The sequence below is a fragment of the Amblyraja radiata genome, chromosome 12, assembly GCF_010909765.2.
Source record: "Amblyraja radiata isolate CabotCenter1 chromosome 12, sAmbRad1.1.pri, whole genome shotgun sequence".
NCBI lineage: Eukaryota > Metazoa > Chordata > Chondrichthyes > Rajiformes > Rajidae > Amblyraja > Amblyraja radiata.
The window spans coordinates 12,197,650-12,212,079 of record NC_045967.1 but is presented as its reverse complement, the minus strand read 5'-3'; the positions used below and the strand labels follow the sequence as shown (position 1 = coordinate 12,212,079).

General features: G+C 46.6%; 1 protein-coding gene across 6 annotated transcripts in view; it reads right to left on the bottom strand.

Annotated features, from left to right (window-relative positions):
• The window catches only part of LOC116978945 (myotubularin-related protein 1-like), a 51,555-nt gene that overhangs the window by 28,362 nt on the left and 8,763 nt on the right, over nucleotides 1-14,430 (bottom strand). For 2 of the 6 annotated variants that reach the window (XM_033030249.1, XM_033030251.1), the window contains exon 2: nucleotides 7,345-7,450. The exons of 1 other annotated variant lie outside the window; for it this stretch is intronic. In XM_033030249.1, the coding sequence (XP_032886140.1) occupies nucleotides 7,345-7,450 (106 nt within the window). Of the gene's footprint in view, nucleotides 1-381; nucleotides 445-4,348; nucleotides 4,373-7,344; nucleotides 7,451-14,430 lie in introns of those variants that run through there. 3 more of the 6 variants (XM_033030248.1, XM_033030247.1, XM_033030250.1) reach the window with 3 other exon arrangements.

The window sequence follows — 14,430 nt, the reverse complement described above, 5'->3', positions numbered from 1 at the left end:
CTCTCTCTCCAATTAAAACAATGCATGGTATTTTTGTTTCAGATTTTGTGTCTATTAAATGAATGCCAACAGATTCACAGCGGGCAAACTGCAGTGAAGGGTAAATCAAGATGATCTGAGTTGTAACTGTGTTCAGATTAGCATGTCCCACAATGGAAGCAGAGAGACGACAGAAGCATGCAACGCACACCCACTGATTTGACCCGAGACAGTTTGCTTCCATGGCCTTATTTTTTTTTGGGGGGGGGGGGGGGGGATAAAACCCAATTCATCAGCATGCAATTCATTCATTAGTAAGTCTGAAAGTCAACTGATGTCTGAAATCTCAGGCACCAGTCAAAGGAACATCGCAGATTGGGAATAAAGAGAATGGTCACTTGCCGAAGAGGGAACACCCAGGTCAGGGTCAGAAATACAGGAGCCATTACGTCCATCCTGATTCTCCTGTACATCCGAGTGAGCGATTGAGGGAACAGAGGGTGGGGTGGGTGAGGGGGGGAGGGGAGGGGGGGGGAGGGAGGGGAGGGGAGTCATGCAGAAGGGGAGAGGCATTGTAAGTCACACTTTATCACCATGCCACACCAGACCAGAGGGAGGGGCAAGTTCCTGCCGCGCGATTTGAATTAGTTTCAAGGGTACACAGGAGATGTTTCTTTAAACAATGAAATAAATGCAGAAATGAGCAGTTTACACTTTCTATCCTCAGGTCACAAAAAGGTGTTGGGGAAACTGTACAAAACCGTGCAGGTGCACTGAATGAGCATCCTGCTTTTCAACCCGAGAGCGTTCGATCCTTCATTAAAACTGCTAGCAGACTTCAAAGGGAAAAAATGGGTTTCTTTGGTTGGGGATGAACTTTGAAGTCTCCTGAAAGGAACATGAAAAGGACTTTATAGACGCATTTGATTTAAGGTGGTGTACAGTGGCGTGCTGTGCTGTTCTCTGCTTGGAGTCTGCTGCCGCACTGTGAACGCCTGCGTATCGTCCATGTTCAGTTTGAGCTTGAGTCAGCTTCAGCAGTTCCCAGCAGTGGGAGCTTGGCTGCTGCTCAATGGCAAGGACAGGGAATGTGACTCCAAGTTCTAAAACCTGCTCACCAGTTCATAAGATCATAAGTGATGGGAGAAAATTAGGCCATTCGGCCCATCAAGTCTACTCTGCCATTCAATCATAGCTGGTCTATCCTTCCCGCCTAACCCCTTTCTCCTGCCTTCTCACCATAACCTCTGACACCCATTCTAATCAAGAATCTATCTATCTCTTCCATAACAGCTTCCACAGCCTTGTGTGGCAAAGAATTCCACAGATTCGCCACCCTCCGACTAAAGAAATTTCTCCTCATCTCTTCCTAAAAGAACGTCCTTTAATTCTGAGGTCTAGTCCTAGACTTTCCCACTAGTGGAAACATCCTCTCCACATCCACTCTATCCAAGCCTTTCACTATTCTTCGATAGTTCTTCGATTCTTTGAAACCATAACTCAGTTCGAGTTTTAAAAAATAGACACAAAGTGCAGGAGTAATTCAGACAGTCAGGCAACTTCTCTGGAGAACATTTTGGAGAACAAGTGACGTTTTGGGTTGGGACCCTTCGTCAGACGATGGTCCTGACCCGAAATATCACCTATCCATGTTCTCCAGAGATGCTGCCTGACCCGCTGAGTTACTCCAACATTTTGTGTCCTTTTTTCTCAACCAGAATCAGCAGTTCCAGAACTTGGACAGAGAATCACCATCTTGCAAGTAGCATTTGATGGCTAGGAAGACATCACTCTATGGAGGGGGATCTATCAAGCTGTTAACATCACCCTAAATGGTACATCTTTTTAAACCATTGTAGGTAAATAGCTTGAAACACTTTAAGACTAAGGTAAAACCATATTGGAAAAAATAAGGACATTTCCATATTGTTATTCAAACTAATTTCTTGATAGTGGTCTATAACTGGAACTTCTATTATGGCTCATCTTTCATTTTTTTATTGGGCTTGGTGTTTAAATAGCATCCACACTGGTCACTGAGGAAGGATGTCCTTCTGTGACAGGATGCGACAGGCGAGGAGCGAGGACTGGGGTCGGGTCTACCACGCCCTCGAGGCCGGCTGCAGGAGGTGCCCCCCGGGACACAAAGGTGGGCGGGTGAGGAGCAGGATGTTGTGTCCAAGGAAGGTGATGGCCGGATTCAGCTGGGGCTTGCCTGGACCGGGCACCGCTCGCAAGAACTGGAGCGTGGACCGGACTTGGAAAATGGCGCCAAAACATGGCGACTCTTGCATGTTTAGTAGACTATGTCTGTACACTTGCTCATCGAGGATGTGCTTGGGGATGGGAACGCTCTACTGAAGAAAATAATTCCACTGTGCGTTTGCACCCATAAAAGCACCATTGAACCATTGAAAGGCTTGGTTGAACCAAGAGAACTTTGTTCCAAGTTCTGGCCCTTCTAGAATAGACCCCTTTCAGTGTCTGAAAGCCCTCATGTAGGTCATCTCCCAACCTTCACATGACCAAAGGGAGCCCCACCCTCTCAACCTACCCTGACAGGTAGTGCTTCAGTCCCCCAGTATTATTGTACATTAATCTCCACATCAATGCCTCCAAATCCTGGTTACAATCCAGAGTCTGAAACCCGTGACCACTGAGGGGGAGTTTCTTCCCAACCACCATCATGCGCGTGAACACGACACAACACTATCCTCAGCTATCAACTTCCATGGACTGTCTTTGGTTGCATTAAGATCTACAGGTTTTTGCACTGGTATTGCGGTTATTAATTTATTGATTTTGTTTGCTGACTGGCCCATTCTATGTGTAGCGGCACACAGTGGCACAACTGGTCGGGTTGCTGCCTCTTGGCACCAGAGACCCAGCGTCGATCCTGACCTCGGGCGCGATATGTGTACGGAATTTGTACGTTCTCCGCGTGGATTTCCACAGCTTCCTCCAACGTCATACCGGTTTGTAGGTTAATTTCCTACTGTAAATTGCCCCTGAGTTGTAGGGGGTGGATATGAAAGCGGGATAGCATAGAACTGGCGTGATTGGGTGATTGATGGTCGGCATGGGCTCGGTGGGCCGAAGGGCCCGTTTCCATGCTGCGTCTCTGAACTAAACTGATCTAATGTAACTTTTGTTTACAGGCCTGTTGTGTTGCTGCAAGCAAGAATTTAATTAGTGTGTAGTCGGTACACATGACAATTGAACACTCTTGACTTGAATTGACTTAGCCAAGGTTCCACATGACATTTTTAATCACAACCTTTTAGAAGTGAGTGGTAAAGTCTGTCATTTCCTTTTAAAAATTTAAATGTAGATTTACTGTTGAACTGTAATTCCCTCTTCTTCCCCAGCTCGTTTAGATTAATGTTGTCCAATAATTATCCTTCTCACTAAATCGTATTCCACAGGGTTCTGGTGCACGTGCCACTTTACACAGCCACCCTGCAGGTTTGTTAAAGCTATCGCATACTGTGTTATCTCTACACTCCTGCCACTGACAGTACTTTCAGTTTAATTCAGAGACACAGCATGGAAACAGGCCCTTCAGCCCGTTGAGTACAGGCTGGCCATCAACCACCCGTTCACATCAGATCGATGTTATCCCATTTTCCCATCCGGTCCCTACGCACTAGTGGCAATCTTACGTAGGCCAGCTTTAACCTACAAACCTGCGGGCCTTTGGGATGCGGGAGGGAAACCTGAGCGACCGGAGGAAGCGCACCCGGTCACACAGGGAGAACGTGCAAACTCCACACAGACAGCACCCGAGGTTGAGATGGAGGCAGGGGCTCTATCATCTGTGCCACTGTGCCGCCTTCATGAGGTGACCTTCCTGGAGATGTATCACCAGTTGAATAGGGCGCACACATGCACTAACGTTCGGGATTATTGATCTCTTCAATATGATCACTTCGACAATGACTTCACAGTGTTATTTTTCGGTGGGGGGGGGGTGTAATCAGAGCACGAGCAAATTGTCCTGCATATTATAAACTGTGGCCCGCTTCATGAGGCCCGCAGTGAAGGAAAAAAGGGAGCAGCTGAAACCTTTATTGTCACCACAATATTTGGAACAGGGTTGTTGTCTTCACATGAAAACAAACCCTTCCTCCTGCCATCCCTACAGCCCCACACATCAACTTGGCACATTCCACGTCTTTTGTCAGCTTGGTGCAAGTCAAAAGTATCATCTTCATTAAAAGGCCATAAAACATAAACAGTAACTGTATTTACACTGCAAACAGGAAACGAGGGACCAAACACACACACGCACGCACAGCAAGCTTTGCATCAGACTACAAGAGCCAAACAGGTAAGAAATAAGCCTGCTGTGTTCCTGTTTTATCCTTACCCTGAGATCAGGCCTCCTGAAAACCTGTTAGTTAAAATACATCAAGATGAAATCAACAAAAGATGCTGGATATGAAGGGGCATGACCCCAGCATTGAATCCTGTTCATCCCCGTCGGCCAGCATTGGAAATACATTACGATAATAAGACCGATTGCAGTGATACCCCAAATTCTACAGCATTCACGCTGTGCTGACACTGTAGGTTTTTTCACTAGTACTGGCATTAACTCAATGTATTGTTGTCTGCTGGGGCAGACTCAGTGACCGTGTTCCCTTTGATCTGTGCAGGGAATGCTGTGGTGTGCTGCGATCACGCAGGTTTCCCTGCGGTATTCAGAACTGGCAACAGAGGCTGCTTGCTGCTCCAATGCAGCCAGACTCGAGAGAGACGCAACATGCGGGAGATGTGGCAGGAATTGGCCCGCTGCTTGCGGTCCCCTTCGCAGCGAGGTCCCCATCTTGAACACGAGATGGAAAATTATGAAGAGAATGAGCTACTCTTATACCTCTTATGCTGCACCTGCCATGTTGCTCCACACTCCCGCTCCAAATGCACGTGACTCACGCTCACTAAATAAACTGCACCAGAGTGAAAGAAACATTCACCACTATCCTGACAGAGTGTAAGATATATACATGAGTGTGTGTGTGTATTATATAACCGACCTGACCAGACTATTTTTGTTTTTGCACTAACTGCAGTTCTTTCTTAAACATGTGTGTGTGTGTGTGTGTGTGTGTGTGTGTGTGTGTGTGTGTGTGTGTGTGTGTGTGTGTGTGTGTGTGTGTGTGTATGTGTATGCATGTATGTGCATATACGCGCGTGTCTGTATACATGTAGGTGTGTTTATATATATGTCTGCATGTATGCATATATAGGCAGACACAAAATGCTGGAGTAACTCAGCGGGACAGGCAGCATCTCTGGAGAGAAGGAATGGGTGACGTTTCGGGTCGAGACCCTTCTTCAGACTGATGTCAGGGGAGTGGGCGGGTCAGAGATAGAATGTCGTCAGAGACAGTAAGACTGGTGGGAGAACTGGGAAGGGGGAGGGGATGGAGAGAGAGGGAAAGCAAGGGCTATTTGAAGTTAGAGAAGTCAATGTTCATACCGCTGGGGTGTAAGCTACCCAAACAAAATATGAGATGCTGTTCCTCTAATTTGCGCTGGGCCTCACTCTGACAATGGAGGAGGCCCAGGTCAGATTGGGAATGGGAGGGGGAGTTAAAATGCTGAGCAACCGGGAGATCAGGTAGGTTAAGGCGGACTGAGCGGAGGTGTTCAGCGAAATGATCGTCGAGCCTGCGCTTGGTCTCGCCGATGTACAGGAGTTGGCATCTGGAACAGCGGGTTCAGTAGATGAGGTTGGAGGAGGTGCAAGTGAACCTCTGCCTCACCTGGAAAGACTGTCGGGGTCCTTGGATGGAGTCAAGGGGGGAGGTAAAGGGACAGGTGTTGCATCTCCTGTGATTGCAGGGGAAAGTACCTGGGGAGCGGTTTTGGTGGGAAGGGACGAGTTGACCAGGGAGTTTCGGAGGGAGCGGTCTCTGAGGAAAGCAGAAAGGGGTGGAGATGGGAAGATGTGACCAGTAGTGGGATTCCGTTGGAGGTGTGTGTGTGTGTGTGTGTGTGTGTGTGTGTGTGTGTGTGTGTGTGTGTGTGTGTGTGTGTGTGCTCGCATGTACGTGTATGTGTGCGTGTATGTGTGCATACGTGTGTGTGTGTGGGCATGTGCGTGTGCGCGCACGTGTGTGTGTGAGACTATTTTTGTTTAGTTACTTTAGAGATACAGGATGGAAACAGGCACTTTGGCCCACTGAGTCCACACTGATCATCAAACAGCCGTACAGACTGGTTCTATGTCATTCCACTTTCTCATTCACTCCCTAAACACTAGGGGCAATTTATGGAGGGCCAATTAGCCTACAAACCCGCACGTCTTTGGGATGTGGGAGGTAACTGGAGCACCCAGAGGAAACCCAAGCAGTCACAGGGAGAACATGCAAACTCCACACAGACAGCATCCAAGTTCAGGATCAAACCCGGGTCTCGGATGCTGTAAGGCAGCCGGCTATCCCAGCAGCGGCACTGTGCCGCCTAAAGCTAACGCACACAAAACTTAGTTGTCCCCAGCTCCTGTACGTTCAGCTGCATTGGTTTCAGCAGACGTGAGGGTGCCGGTGGATAGAACAAGCAACCAAATCTTACACACGTTCTTAGAGCAGGTAATCAGCGAGGAATTTACCCTTGCATTCCCTGAAGTCAGTAGCGCGGCATTCAAGGAAGTGAAGCATGAAGTCTATTTATCCTTAAACAGCTACTGGTAGTCACCGACAGAGACACACGCACATAATGTCTCAGGAATTGAGTGGGGAATTAGAGGGCAAAGCTGGAAGATGAGACAGGCATCATTTAAAGGACGCAGCATTACTAGAAGCATGTAGAGGCTTTGAAGATGGTGCAGAAGAGGTTCACTAGGATGTTGTCTGGAATACAATGTATTATTAATAAGAAGAGAGCAGACAAACTTGGATTTATTTTCTCTGGATCATCAGAGGCTAAAGGAAGCTCTGATAGTAGTACTGTGTATGTACAATTTTGAGAGGTGTAAGCAGGGTGGATGGAGTTTATCCTTCTCAGGATGGAAAAGTCAAATCCTAGAAGGCGTAGATTTAAGAGGAGAGGGGAAATTTAAAGGAGATGCGAGGGGCAAGGTTTTTCTTACACAGAGCGCCAGGTGGAAGCAGATATAATTGCAGCATTTAAGAGGCATTTAGTCAGAGACATGAACAGGAAGGGAATGGAGGGATCTAGATAGACAAGGTGCAGGGAGATGTGCAGTTTAAACTGGCATATGGTCGGTACACATTTGATGGGCCGAAGGGTCTGTTCCTGTGCTGTGCTGTTCTGCGCAACTCTGAAGAGAAGGGAAGAGGAGGAAATCGACTGTTTCGGAAAAGCAGAAGTCACGGGCGTTAAAATAATGTCACTCACCCTATAGTCCTTGGAGATGGCTTCTGGCACTACAGAGGCTGAATGTTGGGTTGAGATAGTAGCAGCTATAAGCTGTTTACACCATTCAACGTGAGATCCTGCAGGACTGGATAAGGGGAAAGTGTCAGATCGTTGGACAGCCATCACTGTGAACGCCCCAGCCCCTCTGCTTGATGCATACACACTGGCATTGAGGCAGTTTGCCCGCTATTTGTAGTGGTCAATGAACCCAGAGCAAGGTATTTTTAAACCAGGAATCCGTTACCGTCTCTGCTAATGGTGAGGCAGTTACATGCTGGACCCCATCATATTAGAGTGCTGACAACTGACTAAAGACTCATTAATGACCTAAAACCAATAAAACTCCGAACCCCAGTTTAAAAAAGGTACGTATTTATTGGAAAGGGCATAAAGTGCTGGCATTACTCAGCGGGTCAGGCAGCATCTCTCCAGAACATGAACTAAGTATGAAGAATGGTCCCGACCCGAACGTTGGCCATCCATGTTCTCCACGGATGCTGCCTGTCCCGCTGAGTTACTCCAGCACTTTGTGTCCTTTTGTGAGAAGCAACATCTACGGTTCCTTGTTTCTACATTCAACTAGAAAAACACTTAAAAGATGCTTAGGAAATTTAAAAGTAGAAAAAAAAGCTGTCCTGGAAAAAAACAGTTTAGATAAAATGAACTGTTTGCTTGTAAACTCCCAGCAGTAATCAGATATCACTGACCCACAAGAACACAATCTGTCAGTTTCATTGTCGGCGCATTGAAATTGTGAAGCGATGGCTTCTATTGATATTTGAGTCATACTGCACGGAAACAGGCCAGCCCAACTTGCCCACACCGGCCAACATGCCCCAGCTACACTAGTCCCACATGCCAGCATTTGGTCCTTACCCCTCCAAACGTGTCCTATCTATGTACCTGTCTAACTGCTTCTTAAATGTTGGGATAGTCCCTGCCTCAACTACCTCCTCTGGCAGCTTGTTCCATACATCCATCACCCTTTGTGTGAAAAAGTTACCCCTCAGATTCCTTTTAAATCTGTTCCCCTTCACCATATAACATATAACCATATAACAATTACAGCACGGAAACAGGCCATCTCGCCCCTTCTAGTCCGTGCCGAACACTTATTCTCCCCTAGTCCCATCTACCTGCACTCAGACCATAACCCTCCATTCCTTTCCCGTCCATATACCTATCCAATTTATTTTTAAATGATAAAATTGAACCCGCCTCCACCACTTCCACTGGAAGCTCATTCCACACAGCTACCACTTTCTGGGTAAAGAAGTTCCCCCTCATGTTACCCCTAAACTTCTGTCCCTTAATTCTCAAATCACCTTGAACCTATGTCCTCTGGTCCTCGATTTACCTACTCTGGGGCAAGAGACTTTGTGCATCTAACCCGTTCTATTCCTGCCATGATCTTAAACACCTCTATAAGATCACCCCTCATCCTCCTGCGCTCCAAGGAATAGGATACCAACCTCTGCCTATAGCTCAGACCTTCTAGTCCTGGCAACATCTTCTCTGTACCTTTTCCGGCTTGACAATATCTTTCCTATAACACGGTGCCCAGATCCGAACACAATAATCTAAATGTGGCCTCACCAACGTCTTATACAACTGTAACATGACCTCCCGACTTCTATACTCAATACTCTGGCTGATGAAGGTTAATGTGCCAAAAGCCTTTTTGACCACCCGCTCTATCTGCGACTACACCTTCAGGGCACTACGCACCTAGATACCTCTGCTCTACAACACTACCCAGAGCCTTACCATTCAACGTGTAGGTCCTGCCCATGTTAGACTCCCCAAAATGCAACACCTCACATTTTTCTGCATTAAATTCCATCAACCTTTCCTCAGCCCATTGATCCAGATCCTGCTGCAAATATTTCACAACCATCTTCACTATCTGCAAGACCACCCACTTTTGTATCATCTGCAAACTTGCTAATCTCATACAATCATTGATATAGATGACAAACAGTAACGGGCCCAGCGAACCATGAGGCACACCACTAGTCACTGGCCTCCAGTCCGAGAAGCAACCTTCCACCATCACTCTCTGCTTCCTTTCATGAAGCCAATTTTCTATCCATTCAGCTATCTCTCCTTGGATCCCATGCGTTCTAACCTTCCAGAGCAGCCTACCATGAGGAACCTTGTTGAATGCTTTACTGACGTCCATATATACATCTACAGCTCTGCCCTCATCGACCTTTTTGGTCACGTGTTCAAAAAACTCAATCAGATTTGTGAGACACGACCTCCCACGTACAAAACCATGCTGACTGCCCCTAATCAGCCCTGTTCGTCTAAATGCCTGTGTAACCTATCCCTCAGAATACCCTCTAGTAACTTTCCACTTACAGATGTTAAGCTCTCTGGTTTATAGTTCCCTGCATTTTCCCTGCAGCCCTTCTTGAATAAAGGCACAACATTTGCCACCCTCCAGTCTTCCGGCACCTCCCGTATTTAAATGCAACTCATAAATTTCAACCAGGGCTCCCGCAATTTCCTCCCTGGTTTCCCACAATATCCTCGGATCTCAAGGTCCTAGATATTTGTCTCCCTTCATACACAGTAGTACCTACAGCACCTCCTCGACCGTAACACTGACTGCTCTCAAGACACTTCCATTAACTACCCCAAGTTCCTCTGTCCTCCTGTCTCTCTCCTCGGTAAATACAGAGGAGAAATACTCATTGAGGACCTTGCCCATCTCCTGTGGCTCCACACAGAGTTGACAGCTTTGATTCCTGAAAGGTCCCACCACCTTCTATTTACCCTTCTCCCTCCTTACATATTTATAAAATCTCTTGGGGTTGTCCTTAATGCTATCTGCCAGAGCTATCTCCTGACCCCTTTTGGTTACTTTTTTACTTTGCTCCTTAGTTCCTGAAACTCCTCCAGGGATACACTTGATCCCAGCTGCCTATACCTGACCCATTCGCCAATCTTATTCTTGACCAACGCCCCTATTTCTCTCCTCAGCTAAGCTTCCTTATATTTGCCTGCTTTGCCCTTCACTCTAACAGGGACGTGCATATCCTGAGCTTTTGTCAGCACTTTTAAAAACATCCCACTTGGCTGATGTTCCTTTCCCCTCGAACAACCCAAGGGGAATCAAATCATTCCACCTGGAAATAGGCCCATCAGCCCAACTTGTCTATGTCGACCAAGATGCCCCATCTAAGCTTGTCTGCGTTGGTGCATGTCCCTTTAAACCACTCATATCCATGCACCTGTCCAAATGTATTTTAAATGTTGTGGTACCTGCCTTAACTACCTCCTCTGGCAGCTTGTTCCAAATACCCATTACCGTCCAAGTGAAAAGTTGCTCCTCAGGTTCTTACTAAATCTTTCCCCTCTCACCTTAAACCTATATCCTCTAGTTCTTGATTCCCCTTCTTGGGTAAAAGACTCTGTGCATTCACCCTATAAATTCCCCTCATTTTATAGACCTCTAGATAGACCTCAGCCTCTTGTTCTCCAAGGAATAATGTCCTAGCTTGCCCAATCTTTCCCCATAGCCCAGGCCCTCAGGTCCCTGCAACATCCTTGTCAAATGTTCTCTGCATTCTTTCCAACTTAATGATATCCTTCCTATAACAGAGTGACCAAAACAGTATACTCAAAATGTGGCCACACCTACATCTTGTCAATATCCCGACTACTGAAGGCCAATACACAGAAATTCTTCTTTACCACCCTATCTACATGTGACACCACTTTTGGGGGAACCATGAAACTGTACCCTTGGATCCTTCTGCTCTAAAACACTTCCCTGACCCCTACCATTCACTGCGAAGTTCCTGCCCTAATTTGACTTTCCAAAATGCCACATCTCACACTTATCTCCATTTGCCATTCTCCATCTCACTTGCCCTGCTGATCAAGATCCTGCTATAAATTTTGATAACCATGTTCATGTCATAGGAGCCGAATTAGGCCATTCTGCTCTGCCATTCAATCGTGGCTGATCTTTTCCTCAACCCCATTCTCCAGCCTTATCCCCGTAACCTTTGATGCCCTGATCAATCTCCACTTTAAAAATACCCAAAGTCTTGGCCTCCACCACCTTCTGAGGCAATGTTCCCACAGATTCACCGCCCTCTGGCTGAAGAAATTCCTCCTCACCTCCAGTCGTAAATAATGTATTTTTATTCTATTATTATTTTTTAATTAAATCGTTGAAAACATTAGCGATGCAGTGGTGCTGGTTTCCAACAGGCATTTATTCCAAGGCTGTGTCATCTGGTCCTGGACTCTACCACTAGTGGAAACATCCTCTCCACATCTGCTCTATCCAGGCCTTTCATTATTCGGTGAGCTTCATTGAGATTCCCCTCCTCATCCTTCGATACTCCAGCGAGTGCAGGCCCAGAGTCATCATACACTCATCATACGTTAACCCATTCATCCCCAGGATCATTGTCGTAAACCTCCTCTGGACTCTCTCCAGCGCCAGCACGTCCTTCCTCAGATATGGGGGGGGGCAAGTCTGCTCATAATACTCCAAATGCCGTCTGACCAGTGCCTTATAAAACCTCAGTATTATATCCCTGCTTTTATATCCTAGTCCTTTTGAAATCAAAGGTAACATTGCAATTACCTTCCTTACGACTGGTGGTATCATAGACATCTTCACTGTCTACAATACCACCTGCTTTAGTGTCATTTGCAAACTTACTAATCATGCCTTGTACATTCTCATTGATACAAACCACAAACAGTAGACTTTGCCCTCTCATCTTTATTTGATATTTCCACCCTAGGAAATAGCTTCTCACAGTTTCCCCAATCCATGCCTCGCACCATTTTATATACTTTTATCACGTTCCCACACAACCTTCAGCGTTGCAGAGAAAACAACTTCTCCCTGTAGCTGACACCCTCTAGTTTTAAGAAAGAAGTGCAGATGCTGGTTAAAATCGAAGGAAGACACAAAATGCTGGAGAAACTCAGCGGGACAGGCAGCATCTCTGGAGAGAAGGAAGGGTCGCGACCCGAAACGTCGCCCATTACTTCTCTCCAGAGATGCTGCCTCACCCCGCTGAGTTCCTCCAGCATTTTGTGTCGAAGCTCTAGTTTAGTTTATTGACACATGTACCGAGGTACAGTGAAAAGCTTTTTGTTGCGTGCTATCCAGTGAGCGGAAAGACTATACATGATTACATAGAAACATAGAAAATAGGTGCAGGAGTAGGCCATTCGGCCCTTCGAGCCTGCACCGCCATTCGATATGATGATGGCTGATCATCCAACTCAGTATCCCATCCCTGCCTTCTCTCCATACCCCCTGATCCCTTTAGCCCCAAGGGCCACATCTAACTCCCTCTTAAATATAGCCAATGAACTGGCTTCTGTGGCAGAGAGTTTCAGAGATTCACCACTCTCTGTGTGAAAAATGTTTTTCTCATCTCGGTCCTAAAGGATTTCCCCTTTATCCTTAAACTGTGACCCCTAGTTCTGGACTTCCCCAACATCGGGAACAATCTTCCTGCATCTAGCCTGTCCAACCCCTTAAGAATTTTGTAAGTTTCTATAAGATCCCCCCTCAATCTTCTAAATTCTAGCGAGTACAAGCCGAGTCTATCCAGTCTTTCTTCATTTGGCTGCTTACAATCAAACTGTCCACCGTGTACAGATACAGGATAACGTTTAGTGAAGGAATGGTGCTGTTGGAGTAGAGGATTTAAAGAGTGGAGCGATTGTAATTAATGATTGCAGATCCACTTCTGGGACCAGCGTGTAAGAGTCACCTGACTTGGGTGCCATCTTGTTAATTTAGCCATCTAATCCAGGCATCGTTCTGGTAAACCTCCTCTGCTCCCTTTCCAAAGCCCCCACATCCTTCTTGTAATGGGGCGACCAGAACTGCAGGCAATACTCCGAATGGTCCAGTCTCTCTGCCCAAGGAAGGATGTTCTTGTGATGGAGGTTTTCACTGAGAACTCACCAGGTTGACGGCTGGGATAGAAGGTTTGAGGAATGATCGTCGAATGTGTCTATCCTTGCTGGAGATTAGAAGAACGAAAGCCAATCTAACTGAAAACACATATAATTCTTACAGAGGGTTTGACGTGGTTGGTACAAAGAAGTTGTTTCCCTTAACTGAAGTATCCAGAATCTGCGGCCACAGTCACAAATCAAGGGGGTGAGCAATTCAGGATGGAGATTAGAAGGAACGTCTTCACCCAGGGAGGGTGGCTATTTTTTGGACTGATCCTGCTGACCACTTGCAAGAGAGAGAGAGAGAGATAGATTTTCAGATATGAAAGAATCAGGCTAAATGGGGTTATTGCAGGAAGATTGCTCTGAGACAAAGAATTGGCTAAAGAAAAAAAACACACACACACACACACACACATAAAGTGCTGAAGTAACTCGCCGAGTCAGGCACTCCAGCACTTTGTGTCGCTTTTTTGGAAACCAGCATCTGCAGTTCCTTATGTCTAAAGAATTGGCTAGTTTTCTTGAATGGCATCGCAAGCACGAGGGGCTGAATCCTCTCATCCTGCTCCTGTTGCTTATGTTCAATTAGTGCAGTGAGAGTGAAGCCCACATTTATACTGCAGCACGGCTTCCCTTGTGCCCGAGGGAAGCAAAAGAAACTGGGGAGCGTAAGAAAGAATGTACTTTGCCAGCCTCTGCCACGAGGACATGGCAAGCTCTGAGGCACAACTACAGCGTCGTAGATGTGGGTATATGGAACGAGCTGCTGGAAGGGATTTTAAGACGTTTAAGAAACATTTAGACAGGTACATGGACAGAACAGGTTCCGAGGGATATGGGTCAAACACAGGCAGCTGGGACTAGTCTAGATGGGACATGCCAGTCGGTGTGGGCAAGTTAGGTTGAAGGGCCTGTTTCCACACTGTATGACTCTATGACACTCATTCCAGAGGGATGACGTGCAGGGCTAACTACTCCCTTATAAACTGTTCAACCCCACCAGCACATAATATTGAAACAAGGAACTGCAGATGCTGGTTAATACACAAGAGGACACACACACTGCATGAGTAACTCAGCAGGTCAGGCAGCATCTCTGGAGTACGTGGCGAG